General features: G+C 40.0%; 1 protein-coding gene across 2 annotated transcripts in view; it reads left to right on the top strand.

Annotated features, from left to right (window-relative positions):
* The window catches only part of Itga6 (integrin subunit alpha 6), an 81753-nt gene that overhangs the window by 49208 nt on the left and 8258 nt on the right, over positions 1-24287 (top strand). For both annotated transcript variants that reach the window (XM_076866782.2, XM_076866783.1), the window contains exons 10-24: positions 2620-2718; positions 2985-3046; positions 9672-9832; positions 10014-10157; positions 11328-11443; positions 11809-11998; positions 12089-12172; positions 12268-12347; positions 12500-12577; positions 12665-12767; positions 14480-14653; positions 15899-15997; positions 16093-16203; positions 16298-16396; positions 23825-23950. In XM_076866782.2, coding sequence (XP_076722897.1) covers positions 2620-2718; positions 2985-3046; positions 9672-9832; positions 10014-10157; positions 11328-11443; positions 11809-11998; positions 12089-12172; positions 12268-12347; positions 12500-12577; positions 12665-12767; positions 14480-14653; positions 15899-15997; positions 16093-16203; positions 16298-16396; positions 23825-23950 — 1726 coding nt within the window. The remainder of the gene's footprint in view (positions 1-2619; positions 2719-2984; positions 3047-9671; positions 9833-10013; positions 10158-11327; positions 11444-11808; positions 11999-12088; positions 12173-12267; positions 12348-12499; positions 12578-12664; positions 12768-14479; positions 14654-15898; positions 15998-16092; positions 16204-16297; positions 16397-23824; positions 23951-24287) is intronic.

The raw sequence follows: 24287 nt of genomic DNA, 5'->3' as shown, positions 1-24287 counted from the left end.
ACTCTATATCTGTGGCTACTGATTTTAAAATACAGTAAGAAAAAAATGTGTGAGTTTTTGCCTTTTAAATATGCTCTCAAAACTCAAAAATATATTGAATTAGTGTCTTGGAAACCAACAGCTAGCTAAATATAACAAAAAAAGAGACAGGAAAATGGAGAAACAGGAAATATGGGCAGTATTTTCCCTTTTACTGGTCCCTGTCTTTGCCCTGAATGGACTCATGCCCTCTCCAGCCCATAACATAGATTGATTCCAGAAGTTCAAGCTCACTGTTTAGGATTTGGAACTCATTTTCCTATAAAAACACTGTTCTCCAGAATGGCTATATTTATCACAAGCCCACAAAAATCAGCCTTGCTGAATCCATTGACACCTTCTGAGTTCTGGCTGGGGAGCCATGGAGGTGAGCAGGATCTTCCAAGCTCACCACGGACTGGTATTTCCTGTGACGGTGATGGAGCTCTGACTCATGGTGACCTCTTTGACTGTCTTGAGCAGGGAGGAATACTTGGGGAGAGAAAAGATGTTTCACATGGTGAGCAGGACTAAGGTGTAATTCCTCAGTGCTGTTTGTGGATTCCAGGAGGAAGACAGATGGGAATAGGTGGAGGGATTCGAGTGTTTGCTCAGAGTTATTGTGGGCTAGGGAAGTTGTATGACTATACCTTCTTAAGGTTGTGGTGGGATTTTTGGGAGGAGGATAAAAGAAGGGCAAATGTTTATAAGATGGACATTAAAATGTTCAGGATTAGCTGTGTTGCTAAAATTCACAGATATGTAGACTCCTTGCCAGCAGCCCAGGTTTAGATGTATGTTGGTGTAAGATGTGGTGGTATTTTGGCAAGATTACTCGGAATTAAAAATGCACATTACCTCACCCTAGTAAGAATGGCTTTTCATAAATCAGAAGAAATGAAGTAGTGCTGGCAAGAAGGTAGAGGAAAAGGAACACTTGCACACTGTTGGTAGAAGTGTAAACTAGTGTAACCATCATGGAAAAACAGTACAGAGGGTTCCTTAAAGTAAAAATAACCAGACGAGGTAGTGTACACCTGTAGTTCCAGACATTTGGGAGGCTGAGATGGGGATCCAAGTTTGAGGTCAGTCTGGACAACATAGCAAAAACCCTGTCTCGAAAAATAAAAATACAAAGGGTAGCCTGGGACTGTAGTTTGGTGTCAGAGTGCTTGCCTAGCATGTGCAAGGCCCTGAGTTCAATCTCCAGTACCAAACACATGCGCAAAAGAAGAGCTACAATATGATTTAGCAATCCTACCATTGGCTATATATCCAAAGGAAATGAAATCAGTATTTCAAAGAGACATCTGCACTTCCATGTTTATTGCAGCACTATTCACAAGATCCAAGAAATGGAAACAACCTGTGTCATCAGCTGATGGAACAGATAAAGAAAATGTGGCTAGTATATACAATAGAATACTATTCAGCCAATAAAAAAATGGGAAATCGTGTCCTTTGCGACTGCCTGGCTAGAACTGGAGATCGTTACGTGAAGTGAAATAAGCCAGGCACAGAAAAACAAATACTGCATGATTCCACTTGGGTAGAATCTAAAATAGTTGATCTCATGAAAGTTGAGAGTAGGAGAGTGGGGAGAGCAATAGAGAGGGATGATGGGGAGAAGTTTCTCAGTGGGGACTAAGTTCCAGTTAGGAGCAAAGAGTTGGCATGTGCTCTTGTACCATAGGTTGACTATAAATAACTAAGCTATATTTTATAAAGCTACAAGAAAGGATTTTGAATGTTTTCACCATAAATAAATGATAAACGTTTCAGCAGATCAGTATGTGTACCCTGATTGACACATTTCACATCATACATGTATCAGAACATCACATGGGACCCCATAGAATTTTCATATATTTATGAATTTACATATGTAGAATTATGTGTGTAGAATTTTCAAATGTTTATGTTAAAATAAATCTAAATAAAAATGTTTAAATGTATATATTCCTTGACTTAAAAATTCTGCTAGGACTTCATCCTACAGATGAACTCACGTGGTTGTGTGAGTTTGTGCTGTGATATTTGTCAGAGAAGAAAGCCTAACAAGAATAAAGTCTACCAATTGGGACTGATTAAATAAAGAACACTGCATTGACCCAGTGTAGCCATTAGCTATGGAAAAATGTGAATGAGATCTCGGTGTATACATTTGAGAAGACCTTGAAGATGTCAGTGAATTAGGCAAAGCATTGTACAGGACAATAAGCATAAAAAGCTCCCATTTAATTGAAACTTTTTAATATTTAATATTAGATAATATTTGTAACAAACCCATAGACTGTTAGGGGGTTTGGGTATATCAGAGGCATGATATTTGTGCCAAGACTGTGAAACTTACATGTTGTATGTATTACTCATAAGTTTGTAAATTTTAAATACTGTATAATTTTAAATATTGTATCCTTCAAGTGAAATACATTTATATCAACAGTTATTGCTTTGATGATAATGAGGGAGTCACATGTGCAAATTTCTGCTGTGGGTTTTAAGATGTACCAGGAGAGCTGAAAAGGCCATGTACTATGTGAATGAATCTCATATTCAAGGTAACAAAGGCTGAGCTGTTTTTCATACCTTTGTCTTCAGGTCCCGGCCTGTGATTAACATTGCGAAAACTATCACAGTAACTCCCAGCAGAATTGACCTCCGCCAAAAAACAGCATGCGGGGCGCCAAGTGGAATATGGTGAGAGTTACTCCAGGTTCCAAGAAGCCTGGCTCAGTTTCCTCTGCTTTATGGTGACCCTGTCGCCCTGGGGAGCCACAGGGAAGATTAAGGGCATGCTGGGCAAAGAAAAGAGCAATCTGTCCAGTGAATATATGACATTTTACTCATCAGTGGGCAGCGGGGGGATTGGAGAGCTGGGGAGAGTGTTGTTGTTGGTTTTTTTTTTTTTTTTTTCCTGCTTCAGCAATACATCTTTTAAGAAATACGTGTTTGATTTCATACAGCCTCAAGGTTAAAGCCTGTTTTGAATATACTGCCAAACCCGCTGGTTATAATCCTTCAATATGTAAGTACCTAGTACATTAAAAAAAATATATATTCTCTCTCTGCCAGATTGAAAATTCTACAAACACCACAGAAAAACAAAACTGCACTGACGAAAGTGGGTCCATAAATTCTTGCTTAAAGAATTAAGTGTTTTTGTGGTTTCCCCTTTTAATCAAGAGGATGCAGCTCAGTGAGGCAGGAAAAACTCTGCATTTGGTCCCCATTTGAATTTTCCACAGCAGATGGTTTGAGACAGAATGCCTTGGAAAAATACTTATTTGCTACCACAACGGTTTCCTCCGTTTCTGTCTTTGAAAAGCAATGTGGAAAATTGGTTTTGTGGTTGTGAGGTGGTGGGTGGTGGTTGTGGAAAGGGGCTAAGGAGCCCGAGCAGGGTGTGGCTTCGTTGCTCCTTCAAGGTCCCCTCTCAAGGGCTTTGAGGCTGGGACACCCAAGTTGTGTTCCCAAGGGCAGCCCCTGCTGGTAGGGAGGGGTGAAGAGACTGAGGCTTGCTTCTAGTTTTAGCAGTGTCCCTGACCCCACAGTCCAGGGCAAGTGCCTTAACCTCTGAATTTTTAATTTCTATCAGTTAAAACCAATGCCTCTATTAGGCACCAGTGCCTGGAGTGATGGTAACCAAATGAAAATATGATAAAGGGCTGGGCAAAGTAATCCCAGCAGCTTGGGAGGTTGAGACAGGAAGATCACGAGTTCAAAGCCAGCCTCAGCAAAAGCACAGAGGCACTAAGAAACTCAGTGAGCCCCTGTCTCTAAATAAAATACAAAATAGGGCTGAGGATGTCGCTCAGTAGTCAAGTGCCCCTGAGTTCAATTCCTGATACCCACTCCCCACTGCCAAAAATGTGATAAAGGCTTTGTAGTATTCTGCCTCCTTTCTTTGTAATCCAAAATAGGATTTTTGCCACAAATTTGACCTGGCTAATTATGCTCTAAAATACCAATGGTAGCTAAGGTCTTCTCTGGTATGTTTTAGTAACAGCAACACCTAAGTTTTGAGCCACCTGACCCAGCTTTAGAGTCGAGGCAAAGGCATGGGAATTTAAAGAAAATACTTTTCTGCCAGTGTGGTGGCTCTTACCTGTAATCCCAGCTACTTGGAAGGCTGAGGCAGGAGGACCACAAGTTCGAGGCCAGCCTTGGCAATTTAGCAAGAGTCTGTCTCAAAATAAAAATAAAATGGGCTGGGGGTGTAGCCTAGTGCTTGCCTAGCATTTGTGAGTTCCTAGGTTTAATGCCTAGTACCACAGGGAGTTGGGAGGAATTCTTTTTCCAAAGAGAAAAAGAATAAGGGAATTTCCATCTCAGCTCAGTGTTCTGTAATATGGACACCTCCAAGGGAGGCTTTGGGAAGGACAGGGTCAATCTGTTCTCATATCTTTTTCCCTGCCTTGAGCAATGAATTCTCTGAAGCTTCTTTTTTTGTTGTTTTTGGTTGTTTTATTTTATCTATCTATTTATTTATTTATTTGGTACTGGGGATTGAACCCAGAGGAACTTAACCACTGAACCACATCCCTAGCCCTTAAAAAAATTAAATTTATTCATTTATTTATTCTAATTAGGTATATATGATATCAGAATGCATTTTGATTCATAGTACACAATGCAATGCAACTTTTTATTTCTCTGGTTGTGTGCAATGTAGCATCGTACCATATGTGCAGTCATAAATGTACTGGGAAATGATGTCCATTGCATTTCACCTTTTCTCCTGCTCCCATTCCCCTTCCCCTACCCTCCCTCCCCTTTGCCCAATCAAAGTTCCTCCATTCTTACCATGCCCCTCACCCTGCCCCTTATGGATCAGCATCCACTTATCAGAGAGAACATTTGGTCTTTGTTTTTTGGGATTGTCTTACTTCACTTAGCATGGTATTCTCCAACTCCATCCATTTACCTGCATATGCCATAATTTTATTCTCTTTAATGCTGAGTAATGTTCCATCGTGTGTATAGAAGACTCCTGAAGCACAAGAAATAAAATCGAGAATTAATAAATGGGATGGATTCAAACTAAAAAGCTTCCTCTCAGCAAAAGAAACAATCAATGAGGTGAAGAGAGAACCTACATTTTGGGAAGAAATTTGTGCCACGTACACATCAGATAGAGCACTAATCTCTAGGATATACAAAAACTCAAAAAACTTAACACCAAAAAAACACAAACAACCCAATCAATAAATGGGCTTAGGAACTGAACAGATGCTTCTCAGAAGATATACAATAGGTCAACAAATATATGAAAAAATGTTCAACGTCTCTAGTAATTAGAGAAATGCAATCAAAACTACTCCAAGATTTCATCTCATGCCAGGCAGAATGGCTATTATCAAGAATACAAGCACCAAAAGTGTTGGTGAGGATGTAGGGGAAAGGCATACTCTTACATTACTGGTGGGACTGTAAATTGGTGCAACTAATCTGGAAAGCATTATGTAGATTTCTTAGAAAACTTGAAATGGAACCACCATTTGACCCAGCTATCCCACTGCTCAGTCTATAACCAAAGAACTTAAAATTAGCACACTATAGTGACACAGCCACATCAATGTTTATAGCAGCTCAGTTCATAATAGCTAAACAGTGGAACCAACCTAGATGCTCTTTAATAGATGAATGGCTAAAGAAACTGGTATATATTCACAATGGAATGTTATCCCAGCCCTTTTTTGTATTTTATTTAGAGACAGGGTCTCACTAAGTTGCATAGGTCTTTTGCTAAGTTGCTGAGGCTGGCTTTGAACTTGGGATCCTCCTACCTCAGCCTCCTAAGCTGCTGGGATTAGAGGCATGCGACACTATATCTAGTTTGAAGCTTCTTTTTGTTATTGGAAGTATTACTCTTTTCTTTATTTAAAAAGATGTCCCCTGGGCTGAGGTTGTGGCTTAGTGGTTAGAGCGCTTACCTAGCATGTGTGAGGCCCTGAGCTTGATTCTCAGTGCCACATATAAATAAATAAATGAAGGTCATTAACAACTAAAAAAATAAATAAATGTCCCTTCTAATGTATCAGAATTTAATTCAAATAAACTAAGGTGGTTCTTTGAAATAGAAGAAAATAACCACACTGGGGGACTAGGGTGCACAGTGGTAAATCTTCTTACATAGATCATAACTGCTTTCTTTCTTGGTACTGGGGGTTGAACCCAGGGGTGCTTAACCTTTGAGCCATATCTGTAGCCCTTTTTATTTTTTATTTTAAATTGTTTTAAAAAATACATTTTTTTAGTTGTAGATGGACATGATACCTTTATTTTATCTATGTGGTGCTGAGGTTCAAACTCAGTGCCTCACACATGCTAGGCAAGTGTTCTACCATTGAGCCACAGCCCCAACCTCTTTATTTTTTATTTTTGAGACAGGGTCTTGCTAAGCTGTTTAGGGCCCAAGTTGCTGAAGCTGACCTCAAACTTGTGATCCTTTTGCCTCAGCCTCCTGAGTCACTGGGATTACAGGTGTGTGCCACCACACCAGGTCACAGCTGTATTCTTAGGGGTACTTTTCATTCTTATTTAATTTCATATAACATTTCATGTAACAGTATTGAATACACCCAGCAAGGAAGCAGGAACATTCAGTAAATTATGAGAAGTAACAGTTTAAATAAGCATACTGTTTATAACACATTTTTAAGTGTTCGTCTTTACCTACTTCTCACTGTTGTAGGCCTAGTTAGCCTTCATCCTTCCAGATTTTAATCTATCCCCAGGTAGTTTCCCCATCTCCCTTTCCACTGGGCTGTCTCCTGCTGTCCTATCTCTGAAGGGGAACTGGCAGAACTGGGAGAAGGGCTTTGGTGTGGTGTATACCAGTTTGCAGGGGAACTCTCTGCTCTTTGGAGCAGCCAGCCTTTGCTGCACCGCTTTTAATGACAGGACGACATACACCATGTCTCCTCTGGATCTCTCATCCTCGTTGGTGTCATTTTACCCAAATACAGTACCTTAACTTATCTTACACTTCCTGGAAAATAGGCCTTTTCCTTTGTTTGACATGGATTCAAGAGATGAGAAGCGAGCGATTCTTGGATGGGGGGAGGAAATGGGGAAACATTTTTTATTCCATGCTGATTGCCATTTTTTTCATGCCATTCTGTTTCACTAACAAATATGAAATCTCATCAGAGCTCTCCTTCCAAATTAATCTTTTGTTTTTTTTTTTTTTTTTCAAATTAATCTTTTGTATAAGAGAATTCACAAGCTTTCTCCTAGCTTCGATGCAATATTTGATGCCATGTGTTTGCTTTGACTGTCCCATTAACCAGGTACTTATTGATGTCTCATTATGTTGGAACTTTTATCTTTGAAGGCATTCGGAGCACACTATTTTTCATGGCTTGTACTTCCATAGTATTAGAAGTGGCTAAATAGGGCTTGCACAAAGCTGCATAACTTAATACATCTAGAATCTTCTCCCAGTATCCCAAAATGTGAGCTTATTGTTTGACCAGGATATTAAACTTGGCAGTAGCTCTCAGATGTAGTGTCCCATACATACAGATATTTTTAATTGAACTTTAATGAGCATTATACTTGGCTTCCCCCTCAAAAAGTCAGCAAAAGTGACATGAAGGGATTTTAAGATGACGTGGACTATCTAGAGGGCTAGGGAGGGTTAGAGTGGGTTTGGTAGATAAATGATTTTAATGCACCCATATCCTCCTGTGCTTTTGCCGAGCGGGCAGTTGGCATGTGAGCCTTTGTTCTGGTTCATTGTGAATGTAGCAGGTCACTGATAAATGGATGGTGTCAGGGCTACAGAGGGCCTAAAATGGAGGAGCCTTCCATTTGGCAGCTGTGACATTTAAGAATATTTCAGATGGACACAGAAATGACTATTAAAACTATCAGTGTTTCTAAATTTTGGCCTTACATATCTGAATAGCTATCAATCATTTCAGCATAAGAATAAGTCACGGTGTGTGTAGATGCAGGGGCAGTTCCTCTCACTCCTCTTCACCTGTTCTGCAGATCATTTTTCTATTGAGTGTTGTGCTAGTTGCTTAGAATGCAGTGGTGGCCCTGCTGCAGAAGACAGTCGGGCAACCTCAGTGAAGTGGGCAGCAGGACTGGAGACATGGAGTACTCTGGGGTAGTATAGGAGAGGCCAGCACAGACTAATTGGAGAAAGTGATGTCCAGTCTGAGATCTGAAGGAGGAGTAGGGTTAGGCCAGGGATGGTGGGAAAGGAGGGAATGCAGCCAGCAGAGGAAGGGATGGGACCCATGCAGAGGTCTAGGGACAGTTGAAACTTGGCATCTAAGTGGCTAGATAAAGCTGCCATCTCTTGTGTTTATGTTAGAGACTTAGAGCTGATGATGCCTCTGTCCCTCACTACATGACCCCAGCCTCCTTTTCTTCATCTACCAAAGAGACTATTAAAATAGATGCTTTCGTAAAGGTTTCTTCCATGCTGGGCATTGTGATGCACACCCGTAATCCCAGCAACTCAGAAGACTGAGCAGGAAGATCACAAGTTCAAGACCAGCCTGGGCTATTTAGTAAGACTTTTTCTCAAAAGAAAAAAATAAAAGGACAGGGTAGGGCAAAGGTCCTCTGTGTTTCATTCCTGTTACCAAAAAATTAAAATTTAAAAAATTTTTAAAAAGATGGCTCCTAGCCCTGCACGAGTATTGGAATGTCAGTTGTTCATTCCTTTATTTTCTGTGGTAGAGTGTTTCCCTCGGCGGCCTTCTCCTTCCCCAGCCCTTTGCACCCGGTGATTTGCTTTCCCTGCCAGTGGTTAGTGAGTGCTTAATGAATTAAGTAATTTAAGTACTGAGCCCTGAAAAATATAGTTAGCAGCTACATCCAGTGACCTGATGAAGAATGCATTCTGAAGTCCAGAAATGAGATTTTGATCATCCAAATCCTGGCTTGCCTCTTAGTTCCATTGGTAGAGGGCAGGCCGTCCTAGTCTGGTGAGGTTGGAAACCATTTGCATTTTGTTGACAAACAGGCCCTCCAGCAGCCTCTGCAAGAAACATCACTTAGCATCCTTTTTTTTTCCTTTTAAATGAAAGTTCTCACCTGACTCTCAAGACCTCTTATTTCTAATACATGTTATTTTTTGTTTAGACAACTGTTCTTTATCAGCACTTCTTAAACTTTAATATGTATAAGATCACCTGGGGATGCTGTTAAAATGCAGGTTCCGGTTGAGCTGGCAGGAGAGGAGACCCCGCTTCCCAGAGACCTTTTTTGAATAGCAAAGGCCTGAGGTCCTTGAAGCACAAACACTTTGAAGGGAAAGAGTCCTGAGGGAGTTTGGGGTGTGTTTGGTTATCTTTAGTACTCTGTAGGTTCCCAAAATCCATCCACAAGTGATTGATTCTTGGTCGCTGCTGCAGGAAGGTTTTGACTTATTCTGGAGCTCCCCCAGGTGGCCCAATGGAAATTTAACTTCAAGACATTGCTGACAGCAGGGGGAAGGAAAAGACAGTTTGATTCTAAACATCACAAATCTTTGAAATGTATCTGACCAGGAAGTATGGAGAACAGCAAAGACACTGATAAAAACCGTTATGAGGAATTAAAATATTTTAAAAGGAGGTCAACCCCCTTGCAGCCGGATGGTACATGAGTATGCTTTAAGTTAATGTCATTTTGTTAACTTTCTCTAGCAATTGTGGGCACCCTGGAAGCTGAAAAAGAAAGAAGGAAATCTGGGCTATCATCCAGAGTTCAGTTTCGAAACCAAGCTACTGAGCCCAAGTACACTCAAGAACTGACTTTGAACAGGCAGAAGCAGCGGGTTTGCATGGAGGAAACCCTCTGGCTGCAGGTGGGGAATGTGATGGTCACTTTGGCTCTTACAGAGGGGAGCAGTTGGGTTTTATGGCCACACACATAGCTTTTTTGAAATTGAATCTAGCAGCCTGTTAATCAACACACAGTTATCATTTAGGAGGAGTTCCCCTCTTGCGTTTTCACCATGGTTAGCTTTATCGCTGCGCACTTTGCAGGAAAACATCAGAGACAAACTGCGCCCCATCCCCATAACTGCTTCCGTGGAGATCCAGGAGCCCAGCTCTCGCAGGCGAGTGAATTCACTACCAGAAGTTCTTCCAATCCTGAATTCAAATGAACCCAAGATGGCCCACACAGATGTAAGTCTCCCTGACTATGGCTTTGCCAGTGTTGTTGCCATTTTCATGATGCTAAATGCAATGGAACCCTGGATGGCTTTTAAAAGCCCCTCCTTTGTATTTATATCCTTTTTTAATATATTCAAAGAAGACTTGTTTCCAAAATTAGCAATGACTAGAGAAACTTGTGAAATATAATTTGAGGCCAGAGAGTATTTGTCTTCATTATTTTGGGCCACTATAATTTTTTGAGACTGGCATTGAAAGAGCTTATGTTCGAGGATTTTTTCTCTTGTAGCTGTGTGTAGAAAGAAAAACTCATTGGGTTTTACCATTGGGAACAGTAAGACAGAAAGCAAAGTACTGTTAGAACATCAAAATCAAGGAATATCAAAATTATGCAAGGCAAAGAAGTACTCACAATGAAGTAATCATTTAGGGCTTAATGCAGCCTAGGTCATCTTAGAAAGAAAAATACACATTATATGGCTCGATGGACACTTCATGGGATCCTCATGAGGTGGGATCTGTTTGCTAGGGCTTATACTTTTGAATAATTTGTGTGCTTTGACTTTATCACTTGTTATCAGCCAGTATTTCTTGTGTATATTCCCAGATCCGTAGTTCTGTTAAATATAAAGGAAAGAAGACAGTTTTCCTGATTATGGAATAGTGTGATTATTGAGTTCATTATCAAACACTGTGCTGGGAACCCTGCCACTTGCCTTCCTAACCTTAAATTCTCTTCCTTCATCTCCACTGCGGAGCTCATGATACTGGGACCTTTTCTTCCTCAGTGATCTATTGTGAGGGTTGAGTTTAAATATATCAACCATGTGTTAGCTGGCACCATCATTGTTTTTGATAATTCTTCCTACACATGGGCTAGAACAGAGGGTGGTAGTGTCTTCAGTGGACCCGTTATAAAACTTTGATTCTGAAAGGTTCAGTATTGGCCTCAAGCCACACAGCTAAGTGGCCCAGCCAGGTTTTCTGTGGTTCCACTCACTGCCCACATTCTGCTGCTCCAGGCTGCCTGCCCGCCCGCCTGGCCAGTGTTTTGGTAAAGGACCAAGCAGGAATTGAGTATATAGCAAGGTGTGTTTGAATTCTGTCGTGGTCATCAGCACTCAGGCAAATGGATTGTATGGGAACCGTTTTAGATGCCTGTCTGGCTTTGTTTTCCTACAGGTGCACTTCTTAAAAGAGGGATGTGGAGACGACAACGTATGTAACAGCAACCTTAAACTAGAATATAAATTTTGTACCCGAGAAGGAAATCAAGACAAATTTTCTTACCTTCCAATGTAAGAATCGCCCTATAGCACTAGCAAAAGTGACTCTGGCTTCTAGGTGGCCTTTTGTTAAGTAAGGGTTACTGAGGGACTGGGGTTGTGGTTCGTGGTAGAGCACTTGCTTAGAATGTGTGAGGCACTGGGTTTGATTCTCAACACTACATATAAATAACTGAATAAAATAAATGTCCATCAACAACTAAATAAATAAATAAGGGGGAGGTTACTAAAAGGCCAGGGCTGGGATTTGGTGGTAGAGATCTCGGTTAGCATGCATAAGCCTGGGTTTGTTCCATTTTCAGCACCACAAAAGAAAAGTGAGAGTTACTGTGTGTGTATTGATGACTTTCTCTTTTTTGTCGTTGTTTTTTTAATAGTCAAAAAGGCATACCAGAGCTAGTGTTAAAAGATCAGAAAGATATTGCTTTGGAAATAACAGTGACAAATAGCCCTTCCAACCCAAGAGATCCCACAAAAGATGGTGATGATGCACACGAAGCCAAACTCATTGCAACGTTTCCGGACACTTTGACCTATTCTGCTTATAGAGAGCTGAGGGCTTTCCCTGTAAGTATTTTCTGAGAGTAGCTGAGAGGGAAAAATCAACACCATGGGGCACAGGATCCTGCTGTGACCTGGGGCATTTTTCTGTTACAGGAGAAACAGTTGAGTTGTGTTGCCAACCAGAATGGTTCCCAAGCTGACTGTGAGCTCGGAAATCCTTTTAAAAGAAATTCCAGTGTACGTGATGCCTTTACATATTGCATTTTACAGTTCTAAATGCCATTTAAGTGCCCATATGCTTGGCCTGTGTTAATAGCTATTTATTTTTTTAGGTTACTTTTTACTTGATTTTAAGTACAACTGAGGTCACCTTTGACACCACAGATCTGGACATTAACCTGCAGTTGGAGACGTAAGTTTATTTCAACCTTCCCATTCAGAATTATTTTATGAAAACCCTGGCTGTCAATGAATTGGCACTGATCTAAGCCATAAAAGAAGTATAATTGAAATGAGAAAACTGACTGTTAAAATAAAAACCTATTGTTTCCTTTTCATTTTCAGAACGAGCAATCAAGATAATTTGGCTTCAATTACAGCTAAAGCAAAAGTGGTTATTGAACTGCTTTTATCGGTCTCTGGGTAAGTGTTTGTGTTTAGCATAACAAATCAATGTTTGAAAGAACCATTTACAATCCTTACTAAAACTGGTGTTTTTTAATTTAACAGAGTTGCTAAACCTTCCCAGGTCTATTTTGGAGGTACAGTTGTCGGGGAGCAAGCTATGAAATCTGAAGATGAAGTAGGAAGTTTGATAGAGTATGAATTCAGGGTAAGTTGGAGTATTTGGGCCTTTTCTTGAACTAGAACTAACATATCCTAAATGTAGTCTTGAATATGTAATTTTAATAAATAATAATAAATACTCAGTTAAACAATGAGCTTGCCAGTTTTTAAACAGCAGACTGGCTTACAGTAAAAACTTCATGCTTCAGAATGGCAAACAACTGTCACTCACCATAGGCCTTTGGCTCAGAATTCAGTGCAGTTTAGTCTTTTTCTTTTTAGAGAGTTTGGTTTTTTTTTGTTTGGTATGGGGGTGGAGGGATTCAACCCAGGGGCATTTAACCACTGAGCCACATCCCCAGCCCTTTTATATCTTTTTTATTTAGAGAAAAGGTCTTGCTGAGTTGCTTAGGGCCTAATTAAGTTGCTGAGGTGGTTTTGAACTTGCAGTCCTCCTGCCTCAGCCTCCTGAGTTGACTAGAGAATTTTAATATGTGGTATAAAGTAAAACTTTATTTTCCCCGGAGTCTATAAAACAAAAACCTCAGCTGGGCATGGTGGCGCATACCTATAATTCTAGCAACTTGGGAGACTGAGGCAGGAGGACAAGTTCAAGACCAGCCCCAGCAGCTTATCGAGACCCTAAAGCCTTAGTGAGACCCTGTCTCAAAAAAAAGTTGGGGCTAGGGATGTGGCTCAAGTGGTAACGGGCTCACCTGGCATGTGAGGGGCGCTGGGTTCGATCCTCAGCACCACATAAAAATAAAAAAAAAAGATGTTGTGTCCACTGAAAACTGAAAAATAAATATTAAAAAAATTCTCTCTCTCTTCTCTCTCTCTCTCTCTCTCTCTCTCTCTCTCTCTCTTTTAAAAAAAAAAAAGTTGAGGGGACATTAAATAAAAGACTGGGGATGTGGATCTGGTTAAACAACCCTGGGTTCAATCCCTGGTATCCCCCTCCCCGCAGAAAAAGAAAAATCTCAAAGTAGTTCATCTTTAGAATGTTATAATTTATTTATTCCTCCCTGATCAGGGCATCTTTCTTATTGCTCATGGTTGAAAGAATGTTAATGTTTGCTTACGTCTTACAAGCCCAATTTTGTGATGGCAAGTTTAGTAGATTTGGCCAATAAGGAAAGCTAATGGTTATCTCTGAACCATTTCAAAGTAGGCAATCACAGTGACTCTATGTCCAGTTGCATGAACATAAACACATAATATGAAATCCATTCTTGACTCAAACATGGGTTTTTATCTGTGTGGCTCAAATCACATTCCTGAAAACACAGTGAATGTTGAGGTGAAAGTCTGGAGTAGCAAGAATGAGCCCACCCCTGGCAGAATGAAGAGAGTGAATTCTCCACTGGTTTCTCTTAGCCTTACATAAATAATTGAGACAGAAACTGGAGGTGCTTATGATCTCCATGCAGGTATGGCTGGGAAAGAAGTCCACAAATGCACACAGAACTTTACCCTAGGCTTGTTGAGGACATGGCAGATAAACACCACTGATGCTGTTGTAGAAAACAGTTGATCCTGGATTAAATTAGCAATCTCTTTGACCTTTTCTCCCAACTGTTGACACAGTAATATTTAAGCACAAATCTGCATTTTGCACACCCTATCCATAGTCCATTTTTGGAGCCTCATTATGTTATGACAGATATTTTAGCATTTTTTTCCTCTGGAAATAGGAGGTGCTACTTAATTTTACATTGAAAGGATTTCATTGAGATAATGTGTATTATTTCCCAACAGGTGATTAATTTAGGTAAACCTCTTAAAAACCTCGGCACGGCAACCTTGAATATTCAGTGGCCAAAAGAAATTAGCAATGGCAAATGGTTGCTTTATTTGGTGAAAGTAGAATCCAAAGGATTGGAAAAGATAGTGTGTGAGCCACAAAGTGAAATAAACCTCCTGAACTTAAAGGTATGTTGGTGGGTTTATCTAACATCTCCCTGTTTGTAAATAAAAGAAGCTGACTTTTTAGGGATAAATCATGACTCTCCTTAAGAAACTAGCATTCTGGCACGTTGACTTTTCTTTGGTTGTCACAATTTCTCTTTTATAGTTTAGAAACCAAGTCAGGCTGAGGCATTTTTGCTGACCAGTTACCATTATTGTGTGTAAGGCAGTGCTTATTGGGACAAATGACTTTTTGTTTTTCTTTAAACACAACCCAAAAATGAGATATAAGGAGGATTAATTAGGACATGCTCCTGGGGAGTGAACCAGCCAGTATAACCCCAAGGAGGATCATTAGGAACTCTTCATCAAAGATACTGGCACCTTAGCAAATGACTTGGAAAGCTTCTTTTTCTTTTTTCTTTTTTTAAATCAAAGCCTGCCCCTCTTTACCCTTCTCTCTCCTGCTGCACACTATGATAACTGGCCTGTTTATGTTCCAGCTTGATGAAGGTTGGCATTGTCAATGCTGCCTGTTTCTTTCATTTTAAATTCTTGGGCGACTGGGTGTGATCTGTGCTCTCAGTTACAGTGTTTTTAGTGATAGCATGCTCCCTTACTCATCAAACAAAATGGCCCATCATTCCTATTCTTTATTACAGGTTGAATATCCCTAATGCAAAAATCGAAAATCCAAAATGCTCCAAAACCCAAAAAACTCCTCCCAAATCTGAAACACTTCTGGTCTTAAGCATTTTAGATAAAGCAAACCCAGCCTGTATAAGGAAAATCAATTTTAAAAACTGATACATGGCTTAGTTTTTCAGGGTCTTTCCTGAATTGATCACATAATGGGTCTTTTTGCTTCTTTTTCTGTTCTTCAGTTTCATGTACTCATTCCAGATGTGCTGTCTACCATATGTTAGGTAGAGCTGGGCGCCAGGGATACAGCAACAGGACTGATCCCTGATCTCAGATTCATGGTTTGGTGCCACTTGCTCACATTTTGGTAGGGACACAGGAACAAAGGAAGCATCTTTCTCTTTCCCTGAGTATAAAGGTCATAGTAAGAATAAAACACTTAAATAGTCCTATGAATCTATCAGTGAACTGAAGTCAGGGTGGGCATAACACTGGTTTTACACTTTGGTGGGAGAGGGATGAATATTAATTGTTGATTATATGAATTCAGCATTATTTGGGATGTTTGTACAGTAATGGAAAAAGAACTACATCAAGTGGAATTACTTTGGATATAATTCTTTTTAGGAGTCTCACAACTCAAGAAAAAAACGGGCAATTGCTGAAAAACAGATTGATGATAGCAGAAAATTTTCTTTATTTGCTGAAAGAAAATACCAGACCCTGGTGAGTGTTTTTCCAGAACTGTAAACACAAGACAGAGGATAGGGGAGGGGCTTTCCTGGATGGTGGGTTCTGACCATGTCCTCCTCCCGCTCTAGAACTGTAGTGTGAACGTGAGGTGTGTGAACATCAGGTGTCCTCTGCGTGGGCTGGACAGCAAGGCCTCCCTTGTTTTGCGCTCAAGGTTATGGAACAGCACATTTCTAGAGGTATACCCCTGCCATGAGGTTGTCCCCAGGAAGTCATTTGCCACCACCTAGGACATCTGTCACTTTCTTAATAATGTTCATTGTCTCCCATCAGGAATATTCCAAACTAAACTACTTGGACATTCTTGTGCGAGCTTCTATTGATGTGACTGATGCCGCTGAGAATATCAAGCTGCCAAATGCAGGCACCCAGGTGAGATGCTCAGGGCTACACTCCTGCTTAGAGCCCACGGCCTGAGGTCTTTGGTCTTTTGTCCCTTATAACCCTGTTACCCATTTAGAGAAAACAAAATAATCTTAAGGTTTTGCCACCCCACCCTGTATTTGTATAGAATCATTGAAGTAAATCTAGGGTACACCATTCAGCAGGACCTATGGCAGATTTGAGAGCTTTGGCTGCTGGGTACACTTGTGGCCCTATAGCAACCCAAGTCTTAAGCCATTCCTGATACTGCAGCCCTTCTTGGAACCTTTGCCAACTGTGGCCAGTTGTGGTTACTTGCAAAGACCTCTTCATATGAGTCCAAAACTGAATATTGTAAAATAAGGCATTAGTTTTGCCCCTTGAAACAAGTCTAGAATAAATTCTGTATCCCAGCCATGTAACAGCCTTTCCAATAGTTAAAGGCAACTGTCCTGCCTCCTTGGACAAGCGTCTCTTACTCTGTTTCAGAGAGATGCACCCAGTTCTTCAGTCATGCAGGACACAGCCAGATGGGTGCCTGGCCTGTCCCCTTCCTGGCCCACCCTTGTTGGCAGTGTGATCCCACATGGACAGGGCAGCTGAGCTGTGGTCTACTCTGTTCAGCTTACCCTGGACCTTTACCTCCCAGCACCTCAATACCATGCTTCTGTCAGTCCAGCCTAAAATGTGATTTTTCAAACATTTGCTGAGGAGTGTATTTGAATTTCTTGCAGCTGCAGTTTTTATGTTGTAGTCTTCTGAAATTTCCAGGTGGTTTCATCAGAATTTGTTGTCAAGTTATGTTTCCTGCAGCTTGTCTCTGAGCAGTTTGAAACAAATCTAAATACACGTCTTTAGATGTGTATTCACATTTTATGTGATTTGCTCTGGTCCATTGTTTAAATTTGTAAAGTAATTTTGAATCTTGCTCATTTGCTGTCTCAACTTTCTATCCCTGGAAACTGTCTTTCAAAACTGAGTGGGAGGGCTGGGGTTGTGGGGTAGAGCGCTCGCCTAGACATGCGAGGTACTAGGTTCAATACTCAGCACCACATAAAAAATAAATAAATAAAATAAAGGTATTGTGTCCAACTACAAAAAAATTAAAAAAAAAACCTGGGCTGGGGTTGTGGCTCAGTGACAGAGCGCATGACTCACGTATATGAGGCACTGGGTTCGATCCTCAGCATAAAAAATAAACAAAATAAAGATATTGTGTCCATGTATAACTAAAAAAAAAAAATTAAAAATAAACTGGCAGGCTGGCTCAGTGGTAGGGCGCTTGCCTAGCATGTGTGAGGCACTAGGTTTGATTCTCAGCACCACATATCAATAAATAAAATAAAGGTCCATTGACAACTAAAAATTTTTAAAAACAAACAAAAGAGCAACATTCCTGCTATGTCTTCATTCAGGCAATTAATAAAAATATTGAACAGGGCAAGGAACAGAATTCTTTGGTGAACCACTAGTGAGGGGGGTTCCTTGTCGAGGGTCCAGAATCCACAAGGACTCCAGATAAATCACTGCGTGCCAGGGTGGGAATCATGAATGGGAATGCTTTGCAAAAGACTCCCCAAAAAAAAAAAAAAAAAAAAAAAAGTGAAGATTATGAATTGCCACTGTTGCATTTGTCTGCAAGTTTGCTTATGGAAATGCTGTGGCTTTGGTTATTTAGCTAGCTGAAATTTAGTGAGTCTCCCCTGATCATTCTCGCTTCTGAGATACAGTGGATATCCTAATAATTTATCATCCAAACCAGAATGCATTTATATTAGAAAAATGCTAAACTGGGCAGGACATTGGAACAAGTGGTATAAACCAGGGCTGATACAGGTACACCAGGACGTATGGTTACCCTGGGTTTCAGTTATTTCTGCAAGTTGCTCCAGCCTACCTTTTTGCATCTTGTCATCAATAAGGCATTTTAAAAGACTTTTCAGATAAGCCACACTCCCTCTGAGAATTTTTCATCTGCATCTTTGACCAAGGGCAACTGTTAGTGTCCTGCAACTCTAAATCAGCAACTCCAAGATTAATAACTCTTCCAGTTTTAATAAACTGGAAAAAGGTAAAGACTTTAAGATGGAAGAGACTGTCCCGACCCCGACCGGCAGGACACATCAACGTGGGCAGCGAAACTAGATGGGGAGGAATGAAGGGACAAGAGACACGAAAGGAGACAGCAAGACAGTAGTTCTGATCAAGCTGCAATCTTTTATTGTTCACACAGGGGTATTTATGGGCTGGGGATGGGGAAGCTCTCTTATCGGCAGTTGCTAGAAGTCTTCACAAGGTGAGATAACGCAGGATGCTTCAGGAAGACAGATGGCCATAGGATGTCTCAGGGAGATAGATGGCTGCAGGGTGTCTTAGGCAAGATGTCTCCCAGGGGGCTGTTTCTTATAACTGTCAGGCTATTCTTTGAAGGAGAACTCCCTTTTGGTCCCTGGCAAGAGACTGACATTAATAAAATGTCCATAACGTACCAGATACTTTATTTGTTTAGACTTCAGAAGAATACCAAGGTAGACATTGTGCTCATTTTACAACAAGGTTGCAGACTCGGAGGATGTAACTTAAGAGTTCTGGATTAAACTCATAAATGATTTCAGGGCTCCTGTCCTTGGACTCTGTAACACTTGGTCACTATTAAGCCCTCAAATCTCAAATTCAGAAAAGAAACGATTGAAGGAAAGTTGCTCCTCCTTTGAGGTCACATGACCAGCAAGTAGAGTGGAGACCAGGTCTCAGGTCTCAAGAGTCTTCAAGGTGATGGAATTGGGGACCTGGTGACCAGTCTGGATGGTGAGTCATGAGTGAGGAGGAGACTGCCTTGGGAATTTTGTTCTTAGGACTTGGAAGACTCCAATGGGAAGTGGAGTTTTGGCGTGATACTACTTTGTTGAATAATTGGTAGATTTGTAAATGGATTACTAGTCTCTTTTATCTAAAGCCTATTTCTTTTGAAAATTGAGACATTTTTCTCATCTCTAGTCTTCTGATATCTCCCCTATTTTCTGTGATTTCTGAGATACAATAGCTCAGATATCATGCCTATACTTTTCTTTAGTATTTTAAGGTGCAGTTTTGGGGCCTGAAGATTTGAGCTTAATTCAAGTGTCAGACTGTACTTCCTTCTTTATTCCCTTACTTATTATGGGATGCAGTTTCATCTTCATCTTGGTTTCATCTCTCCTTTCCAGTCTGAAGATTATTTTCTTTGGAGATAGGCATAAAAGGTGGTATATTGGGTCTTCTTTTTGACATTAACATCAAAACAATTTCTCACTGCCTTTATTCTAATGCTATTTTAAAAAGTAATAAGAAAAAGCCTTTTCTTTATTACCCAAAATGTTTCAATAAAACATTTTTATTTTTATATTAGTACTGTCATAACAGAATCAGAGCTAAAATTACACAGTTGAACTAGATAAGATGGTTCCATATTAACAACTAAATTAAGTCCATGCAGTTAAGCACCTGTTAAGGACACATGTGCCTTCTCTGTGCTGCATGCTGGAAACAAACTTGAATAAGATCCAGAGTCAAGGATTTCATGATCCAGATGATCGAACCAGGAGAAAATTGTTGAAGCAGGCCAAGGAAGGAGGGATTGTTTGTTAAGGGTGTGTGTATTTCCACTTCATTCCTAAGGAGGTAGGTAGAGAGTATCAGAGCTTCCTGGCTGCCAAATATAACAGAAAATATTATAAGTAAAAGTAAGTACCCCCAGCCAGGCGTGGTGGTGCACGCCTATAATCCTGGTGGCTCAAGAGGCTGAGACAGGAGGATTGTGAGTTCAAAGCCAGCCTCAGCAACTTATCAAGGAGCTAAGCAACTTAGCAAGATCCTGTCTCTAAATAAAATATAAAAAAGGGCTAGGGCTGTGGGTCAGTGGTTAAGTGCACCTGGGTTCAATCCCTGATACCTAATAATAATAAATAATAATAAGTACTCCATTCTTCATGAGAATGAGATTTCCTTTTTTGCTTTTAAGTTTAGAGAAGACCTTAAGATATATATCTTTTATATATAAATATATATTCACACACATATATATATATTTTAGTAGATGGACACAATACCTTTATTTTATTTATTTATTTTATATGGTGTTGAGGATCAAACCCAGTGACTCACACATGCTAGGCAAGTACTCTACCACTGAACCACAATCTCAGCCCTGAGATATACCTTTTATAAGATGGGTTCTTATATGAGGAACATTCACTAAGAGTGGATAGTATCTTTAATAGAGAGCCTTATAAAAGATACGAAAATCCCTTCACCAGGTGATTTCTTGTTCTGATGTTCAATAAGAATTGAGAGCATTACATTATAGAGTAATTCAGCAAAAGTATTTTGGCAGTTGGCAAGCTAGTGTAGTCTTTGCACTGCTCACTAATGTGGAATGTACAGTATCAATGGGGCTTGAGCCCTTTCCCCTTATGGATAAGGTTCACATGTGTAGGTCACCCTGGTGGAAATGCATACATTTTAATGGCACTGAAGGGGAGAAGTTGTTTTTGGAGACAACTTCTCTACAGTAACTTCTACTTGCCTTAAGCTATCCTTGTTCATTAGTAACAGTTACAGTGACAAAACAAAATTTCTCAGAGCTGGGGATCATAGCCCATAGTTGGTCTCCCCTTAACTTGGTCCTGCAGCCAGCTCCCCACATCTTCCCGTTCCCAGCTGTGGTGACTATCATGCCAAAAAAATCCCTTCAGTTGACAAAGTAAACAAACGATACCGGCCCTCTCACCTTCCCTGTTCCAAATCACATCTGTCCTTTAAATGTGTAGCTAGCCCAGGTCCTGACTTGAATCTTCACTCTTTGATACCCAGAGAAATGTTTTGTTTTGTTTTTATAATATTTAAAGTCTCACAGTTCTGGTTTGAATAATGGCTAGACCTGGGCTTAGTGATTCTGCTGGCCCAGGCTACAAAACCAAGAATTACCTTGTTTAACCCTATTGGACAGCAGCCATTGATGGACATGGTTTCTCCCATCCTGGGATGTTTTAAAGACACTGGTACACAGTGTAATTATCATAAGCTGATGCCCTTGCCACAGACCTGTGCCCACTCTCCCACTTCAGATTTATCCGAATTTATTCTTATAAATGAGACTCTCCAGTGATCATCTTGCCCCAAGGACACACTGTGTCTTCCCTGGGCTAGGTACTAAGGGAGCGAGGTTAAATGAGGTCCAGCCTAGGCTAATGGAAGTCATCGTTTTGTTGTAGTCGGCTTACAGCCTTACCAGTGTATTTTACCAGTGTATACTAAATTAAGTCCATGCAGTTAAGCACCTGTTAAGGACACATGTGCCTTCTCTGTGCTGCATCCTAGAAGCAAAATTGAATAAGATGCAGAGTCAAGGATTTCATGATCTGGGTGATTAAACCAGGAAAGAATTATTGAAGCAGGCTAAGGAAGGAGGGATTGTTTGTTAGGGGTGTGTGTATTTCCACTTTATTCCTAAGGAAGCAGGTAGAGAATATCAAAGCTTCCTGGCTGCCAAATATAACAGAAAATATGATAAGTAAAAGTAAGTATCCCCATTTCTTCTTTCTTCCCTGTATTGATGCTCCTGACCTGGACCCAGCAATCTCAAAAAAGGGTTGTTTGGGCTTAAAGCCGGACACCTATGAGATGAGGGGAAGGGACATAAGAGCCATGTTGTGACCTTGGATCTGGAAGCTTGGGGGAAAATTCATTCAGAGCACACCAGGAAAAATGGCAGCTCGTGAATGTGTTATGCCTATTGTAGACTGTTGACTGCAAACTCTAGATGTAACCTCCTGTTTATTAAGTGCTTAAAAGCAGTTCTACTTTTTTACTTATTTTCTGTAAGTCACATGAGGTTGATGAACTGTTTCCCAGTGGAAGTGGGAAAAGAAGTACTTTAATGAAGAGGTTTTAAAAAATGAGTTATAGTACACTATAGAAATATTGTAGCCCAGTGTAGACATAATTACATGTTCAAGCAGTATTCAGGGTTGAAGCCTGTGTCTTTCAAGTTAAATACTCCCTGGAGTTTTGTTTACCCTTTGCTTTATAGTCTCTTAGTTTGGAAACTTTTAAGCCAGAAGCTCTCTAATCATTGTAGCAATCACAGTCTTTTCTAGGCTTTGAAAAACCGTGCTTGGCATCACAAAAATCCGTTTGGATTCTACTGGACTTCCTTTAGACAGAATGGACAAATGTGAATGAGCGCATCTGAGTGGTTGCAAAATTGCCAAAAACAACTCTTTAGGTTTCTGAATAAACACTATGTTTATTTTTATAAGTGTTTGCCAACTCTAAAATGTTTGGAGATTAAGCCAGGTATGGTGACACAGCCCTCAGTAAACTAAGGCAGGAGGATTGTAAATGCAAGACCAGCCTCAGCAACTTAGCGAGACCCCGTCTCAAAATAAAATATAAAAAGGTCTGAGGATGTAGCTCGGTGGTAGAGCTCCCCTGGGTTCAATCCACAGTACTACCAAAAAACAAAAAAGAAAAAAAAAAAAAGTTTAAACTGCTTCAGAATGAATCCAGGGTCTAGCTTGTTCACACAGTTTTGTAGCCATTTCAGGAAATCGTATTGTTTATAAGGCCTTTCATTTCAATATCATAGGAAAAAGATAAAATGCTATCTATTATTCATGCAGTTCCATCTCTATTTGTATTTTATATCTTTAAAATCTGAGGCTTGTATGTTAATTGAAAACTGGCCTCTTATTTTCCTTGCCAAAAGGTATCTAAAAGAAAGTGTGAACCTGCTCACCTGTAATTCAAGGGACTTGGGAGGCCAAGATAATTCAAAGCCAACTTCAGCAATTTATCGAGGTTTCAAAATAAAAAATTCAAAAAGGGCTGGGAATGTGGCTCAGGGGTTAAGCATCCCAGGGTTCAGTCTTGGGTACTTAAAAAAAAAAAAAAATGTGATCTTCCTCAAAAGGGTATCAAGTTAAGATCTGGAGATGTAGCTCAGTGTCAGAGTACTTGCCTAGCAAATGGAAGGTTCTGTACCTAACCAGACCCCCCCCCCCCAAAAAAAAAGATACTAGCTTATATAGTTGAAAGAAGATTGGCTGTTTATTGATAATTGTTAAAACAGGGCAATGAATACATGATGGTTCATTTTAGTCTCTCTATCTTTGTTTAAAAAAACATTTTTTAAAAAAGATAAGTTGGCAAAGAAATAACGACTTTGTTAGAGCATAGCCCATCCTTTTCCAGTCCCTGGGAAAAGATCTTCAGGGAATATCTCTTGGAGCACTGTAATTCCACTACATTATGAAAAAGGATCTTCACCAGAAAGTCAACTTATCTGTCCATTGACTATTGTTCAAAATATGTTCAGAATCAGAAGTAGAACTGTAGACCCCTGGCATTAACCCACACCCCAGTTTACAGCAGCTTGCTTTCTTTTATACACTGTAGGTTCGTGTGACTGTGTTTCCCTCAAAAACTGCAGCTCAGTACTCCGGAGTACCTTGGTGGATCATTCTCGTGGCTATTCTTGCTGGGATTTTGATGCTTGCTCTATTAGTGTTTTTACTATGGAAGGTAAGTCATATTTAGCATTTGAGTTTCATGATACAAACTATTTCACATTTTAAAAAGGGTGAATTAATATCAAAGTATGGCTTATTTTTCTTTCATTGCTTCCTTTTTTCCCAACATTTTGTGATGAAATTTTTTCAACATATAGTAAACTTGAGAGGATTTTATAATGACTAGCACACAAGAAGATTCTCAAATAATACATTTTGCTGTCTCATGCATATAATTTAGCATATTTGGCAAATAACAAATTTAAATTTTACTACTTTAGCATTTTCTTTACATAAAATCAAAGTCTGGATCTAAGATAAAGTATTGGATATAAGATTAATTTAATTTT

The sequence above is a fragment of the Callospermophilus lateralis genome, chromosome 9, assembly GCF_048772815.1.
Source record: "Callospermophilus lateralis isolate mCalLat2 chromosome 9, mCalLat2.hap1, whole genome shotgun sequence".
Classification (NCBI taxonomy): domain Eukaryota; kingdom Metazoa; phylum Chordata; class Mammalia; order Rodentia; family Sciuridae; genus Callospermophilus; species Callospermophilus lateralis.
Note: the sequence above shows the minus strand (reverse complement) of the source record. Positions and strands in the feature narration are given on the sequence as shown.